The 20,000-nt window shown below is 40.0% G+C and overlaps 1 protein-coding gene across 1 annotated transcript in view; it reads right to left on the bottom strand.

The window, feature by feature from the left end:
- tgfbr2b (transforming growth factor beta receptor 2b) overlaps nt 1-20,000 on the bottom strand; it is an 81,735-nt gene that overhangs the window by 15,936 nt on the left and 45,799 nt on the right. The window contains exons 6-8 of the mRNA XM_036934986.1: nt 18,086-18,286; nt 14,044-14,349; nt 11,538-11,679 (exon numbers count right to left, since the gene is read on the bottom strand). Of these exons, the coding sequence (XP_036790881.1) occupies nt 11,538-11,679; nt 14,044-14,349; nt 18,086-18,286 (649 nt within the window). The remainder of the gene's footprint in view (nt 1-11,537; nt 11,680-14,043; nt 14,350-18,085; nt 18,287-20,000) is intronic.

Raw genomic sequence — 20,000 nt, 5'->3', positions numbered from 1 at the left:
CACCACACACTACTAGTTACTGTATGAGATACTCTACCACCACACACCTAGTTACTGTATGAGGTCTTCTACCACCACACTACTAGTTACTGTATGAGATACTCTACCATGACACTACTAGTTACTGTATGAGGTGATCTACCATCACACTACTAGTTACTGTATGAGATACTCTACCATCACACTACTAGTTACTGTATGAGATACTCTACCATCACACTACTAGTTACTGTATGAGATACTCTACCATCACACTACTAGTTACTGTATGAGGTCCTCTACCATGACACTACTAGTTACTGTATGAGATACTCTACCATCACACTACTAGTTACTGTATGAGATACTCTACCATGACACACTACTAGTTACTGTATGAGATACTCTACCATCACACTACTAGTTACTGTATGAGATACTCTACCATCACACTACTAGTTACTGTATGAGATACTCTACCACCACACTACTAGTTACTGTATGAGGTAATCTACCATCACACACTACTAGTTACTGTATGAGATACTCTACCATCACACTACTAGTTACTGTATGAGATACTCTACCACCACACACTACTAGTTACTGTATGAGATACTCTACCATCACACTACTAGTTACTGTATGAGGTCCTCTACCATCACACTACTAGTTACTGTATGAGGTCCTCTACCATCACACTACTAGTTACTGTATGAGATACTCTACCACCACACTACTAGTTACTGTATGAGGTCTTCTACCACCACACTACTAGTTCCTGTATGAGATACTCTACCATGACACTACTAGTTACTGTATGAGGTGATCTACCATCACACTACTAGTTACTGTACGAGGTGATCTACCATCACACTACTAGTTACTGTATGAGATACTCTACCATCACACTACTAGTTACTGTATGAGATACTCTACCATCACACTACTAGTTACTGTATGATATACTCTACCATCACACTACTAGTTACTGTATGAGATACTCTACCATCACACACTACTAGTTACTGTATGAGGTGATCTACCATCACACTACTAGTTACTGTATGAGATACTCTACCATCACACTACTAGTTACTGTATGAGATACTCTACCATCACACTACTAGTTACTGTATGAGATACTCTACCATCACACACTACTAGTTACTGTATGAGATACTCTACCATCACACTACTAGTTACTGTATGAGATACTCTACCATCACACTACTAGTTACTGTATGAGATACTCTACCATGACACTACTAGTTACTGTATGAGATACTCTACCATGACACTACTAGTTACTGTATGAGATACTCTACCATGACACACTACTAGTTACTGTATGAGGTGATCTACCATCACACTACTAGTTACTGTATGAGATACTCTACCATCACACTACTCGTTACTGTATGAGATACTCTACCATCACACTACTAGTTACTGTATGAGATACTCTACCATGACACACTACTAGTTACTGTATGAGATACTCTACCATCACACTACTAGTTACTGTATGAGGTGATCTACCATCACACTACTAGTTACTGTATGAGATACTCTACCACCACACTACTAGTTACTGTATGAGGTAATCTACCATCACACACTACTAGTTACTGTATGAGATACTCTACCATCACACTACTAGTTACTGTATGAGATACTCTACCACCACACACTACTAGTTACTGTATGAGATACTCTACCATCACACTACTAGTTACTGTATGAGGTCCTCTACCATCACACTACTAGTTACTGTATGAGGTCCTCTACCATCACACTACTAGTTACTGTATGAGATACTCTACCACCACACTACTAGTTACTGTATGAGGTCTTCTACCACCACACTACTAGTTCCTGTATGAGATACTCTACCATGACACTACTAGTTACTGTATGAGGTGATCTACCATCACACTACTAGTTACTGTACGAGGTGATCTACCATCACACTACTAGTTACTGTATGAGATACTCTACCATCACACTACTAGTTACTGTATGAGATACTCTACCATCACACTACTAGTTACTGTATGATATACTCTACCATCACACTACTAGTTACTGTATGAGATACTCTACCATCACACACTACTAGTTACTGTATGAGGTGATCTACCATCACACTACTAGTTACTGTATGAGATACTCTACCATCACACTACTAGTTACTGTATGAGATACTCTACCATCACACTACTAGTTACTGTATGAGATACTCTACCATCACACACTACTAGTTACTGTATGAGATACTCTACCATCACACTACTAGTTACTGTATGAGATACTCTACCATCACACTACTAGTTACTGTATGAGATACTCTACCATGACACTACTAGTTACTGTATGAGATACTCTACCATGACACTACTAGTTACTGTATGAGATACTCTACCATGACACACTACTAGTTACTGTATGAGGTGATCTACCATCACACTACTAGTTACTGTATGAGATACTCTACCATCACACTACTCGTTACTGTATGAGATACTCTACCATCACACTACTAGTTACTGTATGAGATACTCTACCATGACACACTACTAGTTACTGTATGAGATACTCTACCATCACACTACTAGTTACTGTATGAGGTGATCTACCATCACACTACTAGTTACTGTATGAGATACTCTACCATCACACTACTAGTTACTGTATGAGATACTCTACCATGACACACTACTAGTTACTGTATGAGGTCCTCTACCATCACACTACTAGTTACTGTATGAGATACTCTACCATCACACTACTAGTTACTGTATGAGATACTCTACCATGACACACTACTAGTTACTGTATGAGGTGATCTACCATCACACTACTAGTTACTGTATGAGATACTCTACCATCACACTACTAGTTACTGTATGAGATACTCTACCATCACACTACTAGTTACTGTATGAGATACTCTACCATCACACTACTAGTTACTGTATGAGGTCCTCTACCATGACACTACTAGTTACTGTATGAGATACTCTACCATCACACTACTAGTTACTGTATGAGATACTCTACCATCACACTACTAGTTACTGTATGAGATACTCTACCATGACACACTACTAGTTACTGTATGATATACTCTACCATCACACTACTAGTTACTGTATGAGATACTCTACCACCACACTACTAGTTACTGTATGAGGTAATCTACCATCACACACTACTAGTTACTGTATGAGATACTCTACCATCACACTACTAGTTACTGTATGAGATACTCTACCACCACACACTGCTAGTTACTGTATGAGATACTCTACCATCACACTACTAGTTACTGTATGAGGTCCTCTACCATCACACTACTAGTTACTGTATGAGGTGATCTACCATCACACTACTAGTTACTGTATGAGGTGATCTACCATCACACTACTAGTTACTGTATGAGGTCCTCTACCATGACACTACTAGTTACTGTATGAGGTGATCTACCATCATACTACTAGTTACTGTATGAGATACTCTACCATCACACTACTAGTTACTGTATGAGATACTCTACCATCACACTACTAGTTACTGTATGATATACTCTACCATCACACTACTAGTTACTGTATGAGATACTCTACCATCACACACTACTAGTTACTGTATGAGGTGATCTACCATCACACTACTAGTTACTGTATGAGATACTCTACCATCACACTACTAGTTACTGTATGAGATACTCTACCATCACACTACTAGTTACTGTATGAGATACTCTACCATGACACACTACTAGTTACTGTATGAGATACTCTACCATCACACTACTAGTTACTGTATGAGGTGATCTACCATCACACTACTAGTTACTGTATGAGATACTCTACCATCACACTACTAGTTACTGTATGAGATACTCTACCATGACACACTACTAGTTACTGTATGAGGTCCTCTACCATCACACTACTAGTTACTGTATGAGATACTCTACCATCACACTACTAGTTACTGTATGAGATACTCTACCATGACACACTACTAGTTACTGTATGAGGTGATCTACCATCACACTACTAGTTACTGTATGAGATACTCTACCATCACACTACTAGTTACTGTATGAGATACTCTACCATCACACTACTAGTTACTGTATGAGATACTCTACCATCACACTACTAGTTACTGTATGAGGTCCTCTACCATGACACTACTAGTTACTGTATGAGATACTCTACCATCACACTACTAGTTACTGTATGAGATACTCTACCATCACACTACTAGTTACTGTATGAGATACTCTACCATGACACACTACTAGTTACTGTATGATATACTCTACCATCACACTACTAGTTACTGTATGAGATACTCTACCATCACACTACTAGTTACTGTATGAGATACTCTACCACCACACTACTAGTTACTGTATGAGGTAATCTACCATCACACACTACTAGTTACTGTATGAGATACTCTACCATCACACTACTAGTTACTGTATGAGATACTCTACCACCACACACTGCTAGTTACTGTATGAGATACTCTACCATCACACTACTAGTTACTGTATGAGGTCCTCTACCATCACACTACTAGTTACTGTATGAGGTGATCTACCATCACACTACTAGTTACTGTATGAGGTGATCTACCATCACACTACTAGTTACTGTATGAGATACTCTACCATCACACTACTAGTTACTGTATGAGGTGATCTACCATCACACTACTAGTTACTGTATGAGATACTCTACCATGACACTACTAGTTACTGTATGATATACTCTACCATGACACTACTAGTTACTGTATGAGATACTCTACCATCACACTACTAGTTACTGTATGAGGTGATCTACCATCACACTACTAGTTACTGTATGAGATACTCTACCATCACACTACTAGTTACTGTATGAGGTGATCTACCATGACACTACTAGTTACTGTATGAGGTGATCTACCATGACACTACTAGTTACTGTATGAGATACTCTACCATCACACTACTAGTTACTGTATGAGGTGATCTACCATCACACTACTAGTTACTGTATGAGATACTCTACCATGACACACTACTAGTTACTGTATGAGATACTCTACCATCACACTACTAGTTACTGTATGAGATACTCTACCACCACACTACTAGTTACTCTATGAGGTGATCTACCATCACACTACTAGTTACTGTATGAGGTGATCTACCATCACACTACTAGTTACTGTATGAGATACTCTACCATGACACTACTAGTTACTGTATGAGATACTCTACCATGACACACTACTAGTTACTGTATGAGATACTCTACCATCACACACTACTAGTTACTGTATGAGGTGATCTACCACCACACTACTAGTTACTGTATGAGATACTCTACCATCACACTACTAGTTACTGTATGAGGTGATCTACCATCACACTACTAGTTACTGTATGAGATACTCTACCATGACACTACTAGTTACTGTATGAGATACTCTACCATGACACTACTAGTTACTGTATGAGGTGATCTACCACCACACTACTAGTTACTGTATGAGATACTCTACCACCACACTACTAGTTACTGTATGAGATACTCTACCATGACACTACTAGTTACTGTATGAGATACTCTACCATGACACTACTAGTTACTGTATGAGGTGATCTACCATCACACTACTAGTTACTGTATGAGATACTCTACCACCACACTACTAGTTACTGTATGAGGTGATCTACCATGACACTACTAGTTACTGTATGAGATACTCTACCACCACACTACTAGTTACTGTATGAGATACTATACCATCACACTACTAGTTACTGTATGAGATACTCTACCATGACACTACTAGTTACTGTATGAGATACTCTACCATGACACACTACTAGTTACTGTATGAGATACTCTACCATCACACACTACTAGTTACTGTATGAGGTGATCTACCACCACACTACTAGTTACTGTATGAGATACTCTACCACCACACTACTAGTTACTGTATGAGGTGATCTACCATCACACTACTAGTTACTGTATGAGGTGATCTACCATCACACTACTAGTTACTGTATGAGATACTCTACCATGACACTACTAGTTACTGTATGAGATACTCTACCATGACACACTACTAGTTACTGTATGAGATACTCTACCATCACACACTACTAGTTACTGTATGAGGTGATCTACCACCACACTACTAGTTACTGTATGAGATACTCTACCATCACACTACTAGTTACTGTATGAGGTGATCTACCATCACACTACTAGTTACTGTATGAGATACTCTACCATGACACTACTAGTTACTGTATGAGATACTCTACCATGACACTACTAGTTACTGTATGAGGTGATCTACCACCACACTACTAGTTACTGTATGAGATACTCTACCACCACACTACTAGTTACTGTATGAGATACTCTACCATGACACTACTAGTTACTGTATGAGATACTCTACCATGACACTACTAGTTACTGTATGAGGTGATCTACCATCACACTACTAGTTACTGTATGAGATACTCTACCACCACACTACTAGTTACTGTATGAGGTGATCTACCATGACACTACTAGTTACTGTATGAGATACTCTACCACCACACTACTAGTTACTGTATGAGATACTCTACCATCACACTACTAGTTACTGTATGAGATACTCTACCATGACACTACTAGTTACTGTATGAGATACTCTACCATGACACACTACTAGTTACTGTATGAGATACTCTACCATCACACACTACTAGTTACTGTATGAGGTGATCTACCACCACACTACTAGTTACTGTATGAGATACTCTACCATCACACTACTAGTTACTGTATGAGGTGATCTACCATCACACTACTAGTTACTGTATGAGATACTCTACCATGACACTACTAGTTACTGTATGAGATACTCTACCATGACACTACTAGTTACTGTATGAGGTGATCTACCACCACACTACTAGTTACTGTATGATATACTCTACCACCACACTACTAGTTACTGTATGAGATACTCTACCATGACACTACTAGTTACTGTATGAGATACTCTACCATGACACTACTAGTTACTGTATGAGGTGATCTACCACCACACTACTAGTTACTGTATGAGATACTCTACCATGACACTACTAGTTACTGTATGAGATACTCTACCACGACACACTACTAGTTACTGTATGAGATACTCTACCATGACACTACTAGTTACTGTATGAGATACTCTACCATCACACTACTAGTTACTGTATGAGGTGATCTACCATGCCACTACTAGTTACTGTATGAGGTCCTCTACCACCACACTACTAGTTACTGTATGATATACTCTACCATCACACTACTCGTTACTGTATGAGGTGATCTACCATCACACTACTAGTTACTGTATGAGATACTCTACCATCACACTACTAGTTACTGTATGAGGTGATCTACCATGACACTACTAGTTACTGTATGAGGTGATCTACCATGACACTACTAGTTACTGTATGAGATACTCTACCATCACACTACTAGTTACTGTATGAGGTGATCTACCATCACACTACTAGTTACTGTATGAGATACTCTACCATGACACTACTAGTTACTGTATGATATACTCTACCATGACACTACTAGTTACTGTATGAGATACTCTACCATCACACTACTAGTTACTGTATGAGGTCCTCTACCATCACACTACTAGTTACTGTATGAGATACTCTACCATAAAACTACTAGTTACTGTATGAGGTGATCTACCATGACACTACTAGTTACTGTATGAGGTGATCTACCATGACACTACTAGTTACTGTATGAGATACTCTACCATCACACTACTAGTTACTGTATGAGGTGATCTACCATCACACTACTAGTTACTGTATGAGATACTCTACCATGACACACTACTAGTTACTGTATGAGATACTCTACCATCACACTACTAGTTACTGTATGAGATACTCTACCATGACACTACTAGTTACTGTATGAGATACTCTACCACCACACTACTAGTTACTGTATGAGGTGATCTACCATCACACTACTAGTTACTGTATGAGGTGATCTACCATCACACTAGTAGTTACTGTATGAGATACTCTACCATGACACTACTAGTTACTGTATGAGATACTCTACCATGACACACTACTAGTTACTGTATGAGATACTCTACCATCACACACTACTAGTTACTGTATGAGGTGATCTACCACCACACTACTAGTTACTGTATGAGATACTCTACCATCACACTACTAGTTACTGTATGAGGTGATCTACCATCACACTACTAGTTACTGTATGAGATACTCTACCATGACACTACTAGTTACTGTATGAGATACTCTACCATGACACTACTAGTTACTGTATGAGGTGATCTACCACCACACTACTAGTTACTGTATGAGATACTCTACCACCACACTACTAGTTACTGTATGAGATACTCTACCATGACACTACTAGTTACTGTATGAGATACTCTACCATGACACTACTAGTTACTGTATGAGGTGATCTACCATCACACTACTAGTTACTGTATGAGATACTCTACCACCACACTACTAGTTACTGTATGAGATACTCTACCATGACACTACTAGTTACTGTATGAGATACTCTACCATGACACTACTAGTTACTGTATGAGGTGATCTACCATCACACTACTAGTTACTGTATGAGATACTCTACCACCACACTACTAGTTACATTATGAGGTGATCTACCATGACACTACTAGTTACTGTATGAGATACTCTACCACCACACTACTAGTTACTGTATGAGATACTCTACCACCACACTACTAGTTACTGTATGAGATACTCTACCATGACACTACTAGTTACTGTATGAGATACTCTACCACCACACTACTAGTTACTGTATGAGATACTCTACCATGACACACTACTAGTTACTGTATGAGGTCTTCTACCACCGCACTACTAGTTACTGTATGAGATACTCTACCATGACACTACTAGTTACTGTATGAGGTGATCTACCATCACACTACTAGTTACTGTATGAGATACTCTACCATCACACTACTAGTTACTGTATGATATACTCTACCATGACACTACTAGTTACTGTATGAGATACTCTACCACCACACTACTAGTTACTGTATGAGATACTCTACCATCACACTACTAGTTACTGTATGAGATACTCTACCATCACACTACTAGTTACTGTATGAGGTGATCTACCATCACACTACTAGTTACTGTATGAGATACTCTACCATCACACTACTAGTTACTGTATGAGATACTCTACCATCACACTACTAGTTACTGTATGAGATACTCTACCATCACACTACTAGTTACTGTATGAGATACTCTACCATGACACACTACTAGTTACTGTATGAGGTCCTCTACCATTACACTACTAGTTACTGTATGAGATACTCTACCATGACACTACTAGTTACTGTATGAGGTGATCTACCATCACACTACTAGTTACTGTATGAGATACTCTACCATCACACTACTAGTTACTGTATGAGGTCCTCTACCATCACACACTACTAGTTACTGTATGAGGTGATCTACCATGACACTACTAGTTACTGTATGAGGTGATCTACCATGACACTACTAGTTACTGTATGAGATACTCTACCATCACACTACTAGTTACTGTATGAGATACTCTACCATCACACTACTAGTTACTGTATGAGGTGATCTACCATCACACTACTAGTTACTGTATGAGGTGATCTACCATCACACTACTAGTTACTGTATGAGGTGATCTACCATCACACTACTAGTTACTGTATGAGGTGATCTACCATGACACTACTAGTTACTGTATGAGGTGATCTACCATGACACTACTAGTTACTGTATGAGATACTCTACCATCACACTACTAGTTACTGTATGAGGTGATCTACCATCACACTACTAGTTACTGTATGAGATACTCTACCATGACACTACTAGTTACTGTATGAGGTGATCTACCATCACACTACTAGTTACTGTATGAGATACTCTACCACCACACTACTAGTTACTGTATGAGGTGATCTACCATGACACTACTAGTTACTGTATGAGGTGATCTACCATCACACTACTAGTTACTGTATGAGGTGATCTACCATGACACTACTAGTTACTGTATGAGGTGATCTACCATCACACTACTAGTTACTGTATGAGATACTCTACCATGACACTACTAGTTACTGTATGAGGTGATCTACCATCACACTACTAGTTACTGTATGAGGTCCTCTACCACCACACTACTAGTTACTGTATGAGATACTCTACCACCACACTACTAGTTACTGTATGAGGTGATCTACCATCACACTACTAGTTACTGTATGAGATACTCTACCATCACACTACTAGTTACTGTATGAGATACTCTACCATGACACTACTAGTTACTGCATGAGGTACTGTACTATATAGGGAATAGGGCTCTAGAGTAGTGTACTATATAGGGAATAGTGCTCTAGAGTAGTGTACTATATAGGGAATAGGGCTCTAGAGTAGTGTATTATATATGGAATAGGGCTCTATAGTAGTGTACTATATAGGGAACAGGGCTCTAGAGTAGTGTACTATATAGGGAATAGTGTGAACTGTTAAGTTAGTGGAGGAACAACAGCTGATTGAGCTGTGGAAACCACCAACGCTGTGGGTCGGACAGGCTACTCATTCTCCACACACAGACAACGGATCAGAGATTTAAAACACAAACCAATACCACACGCTGTTGGGCTAATATGATTGGGTTTAAAGAAGAGCCAATCATAATTGAGCTACTACAATATCCATTTTTCATATTCCTCAGTCAAGCAACCCCCAACGTTCAGACGCCTTCCCTGTCCCATATTAAGCCTGTTCCTGTTCCTGTCCCATATTAAGCCTGTTCCTGTTCCTGTTCCTGTCCCATATTAAGCCTGTTCGTGTTCCTGTCCCATATTAAGCCTGTTCCTGTTCCTGTTCCTGTCCCATATTAAGCCTGTTCCTGTTCCTGTTCCTGTCCCATATTAAGCCTGTTCCTGTTCCTGTCCCATATTAAGCCTGTTCCTGTTCCTGTCCCATATTAAGCCTGTTCCTGTTCCTGTTCCTGTTCCTGTTCCCATTGAGCATGATCTTAGCATCGTCCAGGAAGCTTATAGGCTAAGGAAGTAGGCTTAATCTGGGTTGTGCGTGTGTGCATGTGTGCATGTGTGTGTGTGTGTGTGTGTGTGTGTGTGTGTGTGTGTGTGTGTGTGTGTGTGTGTGTGTGTGTGTGTGTGTGTGTGTGAGTGTGTGAGTGAGTGAGTGAGTGAGTGTGTCTGTGTGAGTGTGTCTATGTGTGCGTGTCTACGTGTGCGTGTGTGTGAGTGAGTGAGTGAGTGAGTGAGTGAGTGAGTGTACCTCCGATGGCATGACAGCGGGAGGTGATCTCCCACAACACCAGAGTGAGTGAGTGAGTGAGTGAGTGAGTGAGTGAGTGAGTGAGTGAGTGTACCTCCGATGGCATGACAGCGGGAGGTGATCTCCCACAACACCAGAGCCATAGAATAGACATCTGTCTGCTTGAACGACTCAATGTTCTCCAGGTTCAGCCTGGACTCCAACACTTCAGGAGCCATGTACCTGGCTGTGCCCACCTGTAACACGCAGACACAGAGACGTAGTGTCAACGTAGTCACAACAGAGACAGAGACAGAGAGAGAGAGACAGAGAGAGAGAGAGACAGAAAGGGAGAGAGACAGAAAGGGAGAGAGAGAGAGAGAGAGATACAGAGAGAGAGAGAGAGAGAGAGAGAGATAGATAGAGAGAGAGAGAGACAGACAGACCGAGAGAGACAGAGAGAGAGAGAGAGAGAGAGAGAGAGAGAGTATACAGAGGGGAGAGACACAAACATGAGTCACCAAATAACTTTGTTAGAGGAGACAGAGTATCTGAGCACACTCAGATGGAACACAGTGACGCTGTAACGGCCACATGTCGCCTGATCAGTTTGACTCAGAGTAATGAAATTTGGCACAGATGCTCAGGGATATTAGTCTAGCTAACCTGTAAAGTATAGTTCAGTTTTGCCTTGACTTATATTGACTTATATTGACTTGCATTGACTTATATTGACTTATATTGACTTATATTGACTTATATTGACTTGCATTGACTTATAACTGCCATGTTGTTAGAACAAGTCAACATAGTCGACATGGTCCAAACATCCAACACAAGCATCTTGCACAATTTGTTTTGATTTTGAGTTCTGATATTTGGCAAACGTGATAAAGAAGTGCAGCAGTAGCTCATCCAAGGGCGATGTGTTACGACTAGTCCTCTGTGTTGTCTGTTCACACTGCTATGCTTTATCTTGGCCAGGTCGCAGTTGCAAATGAGAACTTGTTCTCAACTAGCCTACCTGGTTAAATAAAGGTGTTCTCAACTAGCCTACCTGGATAAATAAGCAGTAGCTCATCCAAGGGCGATGTGTTACGACTAGTCCTGATGGTGGGGCCAAAGCTTGAACCCCGGGCATGGCTGCTAGCCGCTCTATTTTCTGTTGCATTTATGGCTCATATCCTGCCTCTGTCATCTGTGTCCCATTTAAAAAATAAGAAAGACATCTGTAATAAACCAGAATTAAGACTAGAATTGTACTTTTTTTTTTGTTTTGTTTTTTTGCCTTGGATAATATTGGATCACGATCAGGAAACATGATTCCAGGGGAGAGTTTTTATGGTCGAGGGGGGGGGGACAGGGAAAACACGTTGCTGCTTAACCTAAATAATATCTAGGTCTTTGTTAGTACGGGAAAGATGTGTGTTTGTTAGTTTGTGTTCCCCACCCGCTTAACCGAGCACCTGTTTCTACCGCTACATTACCAGCCCCTGAATCAGACTGGCACACATGAACAAAGTTCAGTCTGGTAGAAGATAGACTGATACAACTGACTGAGGGAGTTCCCCTGCATGTCGCAACACAGCCTGACCTCTTTTCTATGCTGCTCTCTCTCTCTCTCTCTCCCTCTCAGTGTCTCTCTCTCTCTCGCTCTCCCTCTCCTCTCCTCTCCTCTCTCTCTCTCTCTCTCTGTGTCTCTCTTTCTGTGTGTCTCTCTCTCTCTCTCGCTCTCTCTCTCTCTGTCTCCCTCTCTCTCTCTCTCTGTCTCTCTCTCGCTCTCTCTCTGTCTCTCTCTGTCTCTCTCTCTCTCTCTTTCTCTCTCTCTCTGTGTCTCTCTCTCTGTCTCTCTCTCTAACTCTCTCTCTCTCTCTTTCTCTCTCTCTCTGTGTCTCTCTCCCTGCCTCTCCCTCTCTCTGTCTCTCTCCCTGTCTCTCCCTCTCTCTGTGTCGCTCTCCCTGTCTCTCCCTCTCTCTGTGTCTCTCTCCCTGTCTCTCCCTCTCTCTGTGTCTCTCTCCCTGTCTCTCCCTCTCTCTGTGTCTCTCTCCCTGTCTCTCCCTCTCTCTGTGTCTCTCTCCCTGTCTCTCCCTCTCTCTGTGTCTCTCTCCCTGTCTCTCCCTGTCTCTCTTTATCTCTCTTTATCTCTCTCGCTCTTTATCTCTCTCTCTCTCTTTGATCTATCCTGTCAGCAAACAGTTCTGACTTAACACTGAGAACAGCCAGTGGGGAAAACATTAGTGAGAGAACAAAAGAACATTCAACCACAAATATGCATCTACAGTAAATAAAGAAATCCCATTCTAGTGACTGTCTGACACTGAAAGGGAGGTGCATCTTACTCAGTACTCTGATATCTCTGTAAACCATCACCCTCTCTGAACAGCGGGACGTAAGGCTGCATCTTACTCAGTACTCAGATATCTCTGTAAACCATCACCCTCTCTGAACACCGGGACGTAAGGCTGCATCTTACTCAGTACTCAGATATCTCTGTAAACCACCACCCTCTCTGAACAGCGGGATGTAGACTACAGGTTGTGTTATAGGGTGTGTAAGGTCTTATGTTTACATCAGAAACAACACTGTAAACATCAACAACAACAGGACCCGTTACCTCTCACCTGTCCGCTGTTAGCTAGATCATCCACTGTCATGGTGTTATCCAGTCTGAGCCCCAGTCCAAAGTCACACAGACAACAGGTCAGATCCTGCTTCACCAGGATGTTAGAGCTCTTCAGGTCGCGGTGTACGATGGGCACTTTGGGTCGCCCGCAGGCCGTGTGGTCACTGTGAAGGTGTGCCACCCCGCAGGCCAGGGACCCGCCCAGACCCCGTAGATCCTCCCAGGAGACCAGGTTACGGGTCAGGTACTCCTGAAGGTTTCCTCGGGGGTGGAAGGCTGTGATCAGCCAGTACTGCTTCGACATCTACAACGGACAGAAAGACACCAACAGAGACGGTTAGAAAGGGTGTTGGGAACAATTAACTTAAAGGGGGCATGTCTGTTTGTTTGCCTGGCGACCCAAAGCTCTTTGCTCTTGCCTAACGCTAAGCCACGACCACGGACGGGAGTTTCTTCTCCACAGTGAGTCTGGATCTGAGTTCCTCCCAGACGATTTCTAACACGCAAACACATTCTAACTGTTCTGATTGGTCCAGAAAACCGGACGGGTTGGGCCAGAGGCAGAACACACGTGGGTAAAGGTGGCTTTGACACTTCTGATTGGTCCAGAAAACCGGACGGGTTGGGCCAGAGCCAGAACACACGTGGGTTAAGGTGGCTATGACACCTCTGATTGGTCCAGAAAACCGGATGGGTTGGGCCAGAGCCAGAACACACGTGGGTAAAGGTGGCTTTGACACCTCTGATTGGTTAGAGATGATCCAATTGTTGATGACTTTGTTATGTACAACACCTGTCATTTGAACGTCACCTTAAAGGACTTTAACGATGTCAGTCTCAGACTGAAGTATGTGCGAATATATCTACATCCTATCCCTGTAATCTAGAACTAGTGAACAACACTATACAGTATGTATCCCTGTAATTTAGAACTAGTGGACAACACAGTATGTATCCCTGTAATCTAGAACTAGTGAACAACACAGTATGTATCCCTGTAATCTAGAACTAGTGGACAACAATATACAGTATGTATCCCTGTAATCTAGAACTAGTGGACAACACAGTATGTATCCCTGTAATCTAGAACTAGTGAACAACACAGTATGTATCCCTGTAATCTAGAGACAGTGGACACCACAGTATGTATCTCTGTAATCTAGAACTAGTGGACAACACAGTATGTATCTCTGTAATCTAGAACTAGTGGACAACACAGTATGTATCCCTGTAATCTAGAGACAGTGAACAACACAGTATGTATCCCTGTAATCTAGAACTAGTGGACAACACAGTATGTATCTCTGTAATCTAGAACTAGTGGACAACACAGTATGTATCCCTGTAATCTAGAACTAGTGAACAACACAGTATGTATCTCTGTAATCTAGAACTAGTGAACAACACAGTATGTATCCCTGTAATCTAGAACTAGTGAACAACAATATACAGTATGTATCTCTGTAATCTAGAACTAGTGAACAACACAGTATGTATCTCTGTAATCTAGAACTAGTGGACAACACAGTATGTATCCCTGTAATCTAGAACTAGTGGACAACACAGTATGTATCCCTGTAATCTAGAACTAGTGGACAACACAGTATGTATCTCTGTAATCTAGAACTAGTGGACAACAATATACAGTATGTATCCCTGTAATCTAGAACTAGTGGACAACACAGTATGTATCTCTGTAATCTAGAACTAGTGGACAACAATATACAGTATGTATCCCTGTAATCTAGAACTAGTGGACAACACAGTATGTATCCCTGTAATCTAGAACTAGTGGACAACACAGTATGTATCTCTGTAATCTAGAACTAGTGGACAACACAGTATGTATCCCTGTAATCTAGAACTAGTGGACAACAATATACAGTATGTATCTCTGTAATCTAGAACTAGTGAACAACACAGTATGTATCTCTGTAATCTAGAACTAGTGAACAACACAGTATGTATCCCTGTAATCTAGAACTAGTGGACAACACAGTATGTATCCCTGTAATCTAGAGACAGTGGACAACACAGTATGTATCCCTGTAATCTAGAACTAGTGGACAACACAGTATGTATCCCTGTAATCTAGAACTAGTGAACAACACAGTATGTATCTCTGTAATCTAGAACTAGTGAACAACACAGTATGTATCTCTGTAATCTAGAACTAGTGGACAACACAGTATGTATCCCTGTAATCTAGAGACAGTGAACAACAATATACAGTATGTATCCCTGTAATCTAGAACTAGTGGACAACACAGTATGTATCCCTGTAATCTAGAACTAGTGGACAACACAGTATGTATCCCTGTAATCTAGAACTACTGGACAACACAGTATGTATCCCTGTAATCTAGAACTAGTGGACAACACAGTATGTATCCCTGTAATCTAGAGACAGTGAACAACACAGTATGTATCCCTGTAATCTAGAACTAGTGAACAACACAGTATGTATCTCTGTAATCTAGAACTAGTGAACAACACAGTATGTATCCCTGTAATCTAGAGACAGTGGACAACACAGTATGTATCCCTGTAATCTAGAACTAGTGGACAACACAGTATGTATCCCTGTAATCTAGAACTAGTGAACAACACAGTATGTATCTCTGTAATCTAGAACTAGTGGACAACACAGTATGTATCTCTGTAATCTAGAACTAGTGAACAACACAGTATGTATCTCTGTAATCTAGAACTAGTGGACAACACAGTATGTATCTCTGTAATCTAGAGACAGTGAACAACAATATACAGTATGTATCCCTGTAATCTAGAACTAGTGAACAACAATATACAGTATGTATCCCTGTAATCTAGAACTAGTGAACAACACAGTATGTATCTCTGTAATCTAGAACTAGTGGACAACACAGTATGTATCTCTGTAATCTAGAACTAGTGAACAACAATATACAGTATGTATCTCTGTAATCTAGAACTAGTGAACAACACAGTATGTATCTCTGTAATCTAGAACTAGTGAACAACACAGTATGTATCTCTGTAATCTAGAACTAGTGAACAACACAGTATGTATCTCTGTAATCTAGAACTAGTGAACAACACAGTATGTATCTCTGTAATCTAGAACTAGTGAACAACAGTATACAGTATGTATCCCTGTAATCTAGAACTAGTGGACAACACAGTATGTATCTCTGTAATCTAGAACTAGTGAACAACACAGTATGTATCCCTGTAATCTAGAACTAGTGGACAACACAGTATGTATCCCTGTAATCTAGAACTAGTGGACAACACAGTATGTATCTCTGTAATCTAGAACTAGTGAACAACACAGTATGTATCTCTGTAATCTAGAACTAGTGAACAACAGTATACAGTATGTATCCCTGTAATCTAGAACTAGTGGACAACACAGTATGTATCTCTGTAATCTAGAGACAGTGAACAACAATATACAGTATGTATCTATGTAATCTAGAGACAGTGGACAACACAGTATGTATCCCTGTAATCTAGAACTAGTGAACAACACTATACAGTATGTATCCCTGTAATCTAGAACTAGTGGACAACACAGTATGTATCCCTGTAATCTAGAACTAGTGGACAACACAGTATGTATCTCTGTAATCTAGAACTAGTGAACAACACAGTATGTATCCCTGTAATCTAGAACTAGTGAACAACACTATACAGTATGTATCCCTGTAATCTAGAACTAGTGGACAACACAGTATGTATCCCTGTAATCTAGAACTAGTGGACAACACAGTATGTATCTCTGTAATCTAGAGACAGTGGACAACACAGTATGTATCTCTGTAATCTAGAGACAGTGGACAACACAGTATGTATCCCTGTTATCTAGAGACAGTGGACAACAATATACAGTATGTATCCCTGTAATCTAGAGACAGTGGACAACACAGTATGTATCCCTGTGATCCCTTCAGTAAAGTGCAACAAAGATAACATAGGCTGCGATTAGGCCAAAGAAGTGCACTACATAGGGAATAGGGTGCCATTTGGGATGGATCGAAACAGGGACGCTACACTACCTTTCTCTCCTCTGCTGTGAGGAAGTGGAGGACGTTGTCGTGGCGAAGGTCGTGGTCGGAGAAGATGTCCTTCTCGTTCTTCCACGATGCGTACTCTTCCTCAGGGAAGATCTTCACGGCCACCGTCTCATACTGGTCCGACGAGGAGCCGGGCTGCCTCAGCTTGGCCTTGAACACCTCAGCGAAGCGCCCCTTACCCACCTAATGTAGATATAATATACAGTAGATCTGGTTATAACCCTTACCCACCTAATGTAGATATAATATACAGTAACTCTGGTTATAACCCTTACCCACCTAATATATATATAATATACAGTAAATCTGGTTATAATCCTTACCCACCTAATGTAGATATAATATACAGTAAATCTGGTTATAACCCTTACCAACCTAATGTAGATATAATATACAGTAAATCTGGTTATAACCCTTACCCACCTAATGTAGATATAATATACAGTAAATCTGGTTATAACCCTTACCCACCTAATGTAGATATACTATACAGTAAATCTGGTTATAACCCTTACCCACCTAATGTAGATATAATATACAGTAAATCTGGTTATAACCCTTACCCACCTAATGTAGATATAATATACAGTAAATCTGGTTATAACCCTTACCAACCTAATATAGATATAATATACAGTAAATCTGGTTATAACCCTTACCCACCTAATGTAGATATAATATACAGTAAATCTGGTTAGAACCCTTACCAACCTAATGTAGATATAATATACAGTAAATCTGGTTATAACCCTTACCCACCTAATGTCGATATAATATACAGTAAATCTGGTTATAACCCTTACCAACCTAATGTAGATATAATATACAGTAAATCTGGTTAGAACCCTTACCCACCTAATGTAGATATAATATACAGTAAATCTGGTTATAACCTTTACCCACCTAATGTAGATATAATATACAGTAAATCTGGTTATAACCCTTACCAACCTAATGTAGATATAATATACAGTAAATCTGGTTATAACCCTTACCCACCTAATGTAGATATAATATACAGTAAATCTGGTTATAACCCTTACCCACCTAATGTAGATATAATATACAGTAAATCTGGTTATAACCCTTACCCACCTAATGTAGATATAATATACAGTAAATCTGGTTATAACCCTTACCAACCTAATGTAGATATAATATACAGTAAATCTGGTTATAACCCTTACCAACCTAATGTAGATATAATATACAGTAAATCTGGTTATAACCCTTACCCACCTAATGTAGATATAATATACAGTAAATCTGGTTATAACCCTTACCCACCTAATGTAGATATAATATACAGTAAATCTGGTTAGAACCCTTACCCACCTAATATAGATATAATATACAGTAACTCTGGTTATAACCCTTACCCACCTAATGTAGATATAATATACAGTAAATCTGGTTATAACCCTTACCCACCTAATGTAGATATAATATACAGTAAATCTGGTTATAACCTTTACCCACCTGTGGTTGGAGTAAAAGTGAGAAGTTAGGGCTAGTCTAAAGCAGAAAAGAACAGGAAGTTGAAATGAGCAACACAGGGAAAATACCTAAAGTCGGCATTGCACTACAAAGGATTTCTAGTAGAAGAGGAAGAGGAAGAAGGAGAAGCATATAAAAAGAAATGCCATTTAGCAGACGCTTTTATCCAGAGTGACTAACACTCATGCTAAATACATTTTATGTGTAGGAAGAAAAAGAAGAAGGAGAAGAATAAGAAGAAGGAGAAGAATAAGAAGAAGGAGAAGAAGAAGAAGAAGGAGAAGAAGAAGAAAAAGAAGAAGAATAAGAAAAAAAGAAGAAGGAGGATAAGAAGGAGAAGAAGAAGGAGGAGAAGAAGAAGAAAAAGGAGAATAAGAAGTAGAAGAAGAAGAAGGAGGAT

This window comes from Oncorhynchus mykiss, chromosome 2, assembly GCF_013265735.2.
Source record: "Oncorhynchus mykiss isolate Arlee chromosome 2, USDA_OmykA_1.1, whole genome shotgun sequence".
NCBI lineage: Eukaryota > Metazoa > Chordata > Actinopteri > Salmoniformes > Salmonidae > Oncorhynchus > Oncorhynchus mykiss.
The sequence above is the reverse complement of the archived record's forward strand: the minus strand, read 5'-3'. Positions and strand labels throughout refer to the sequence as shown.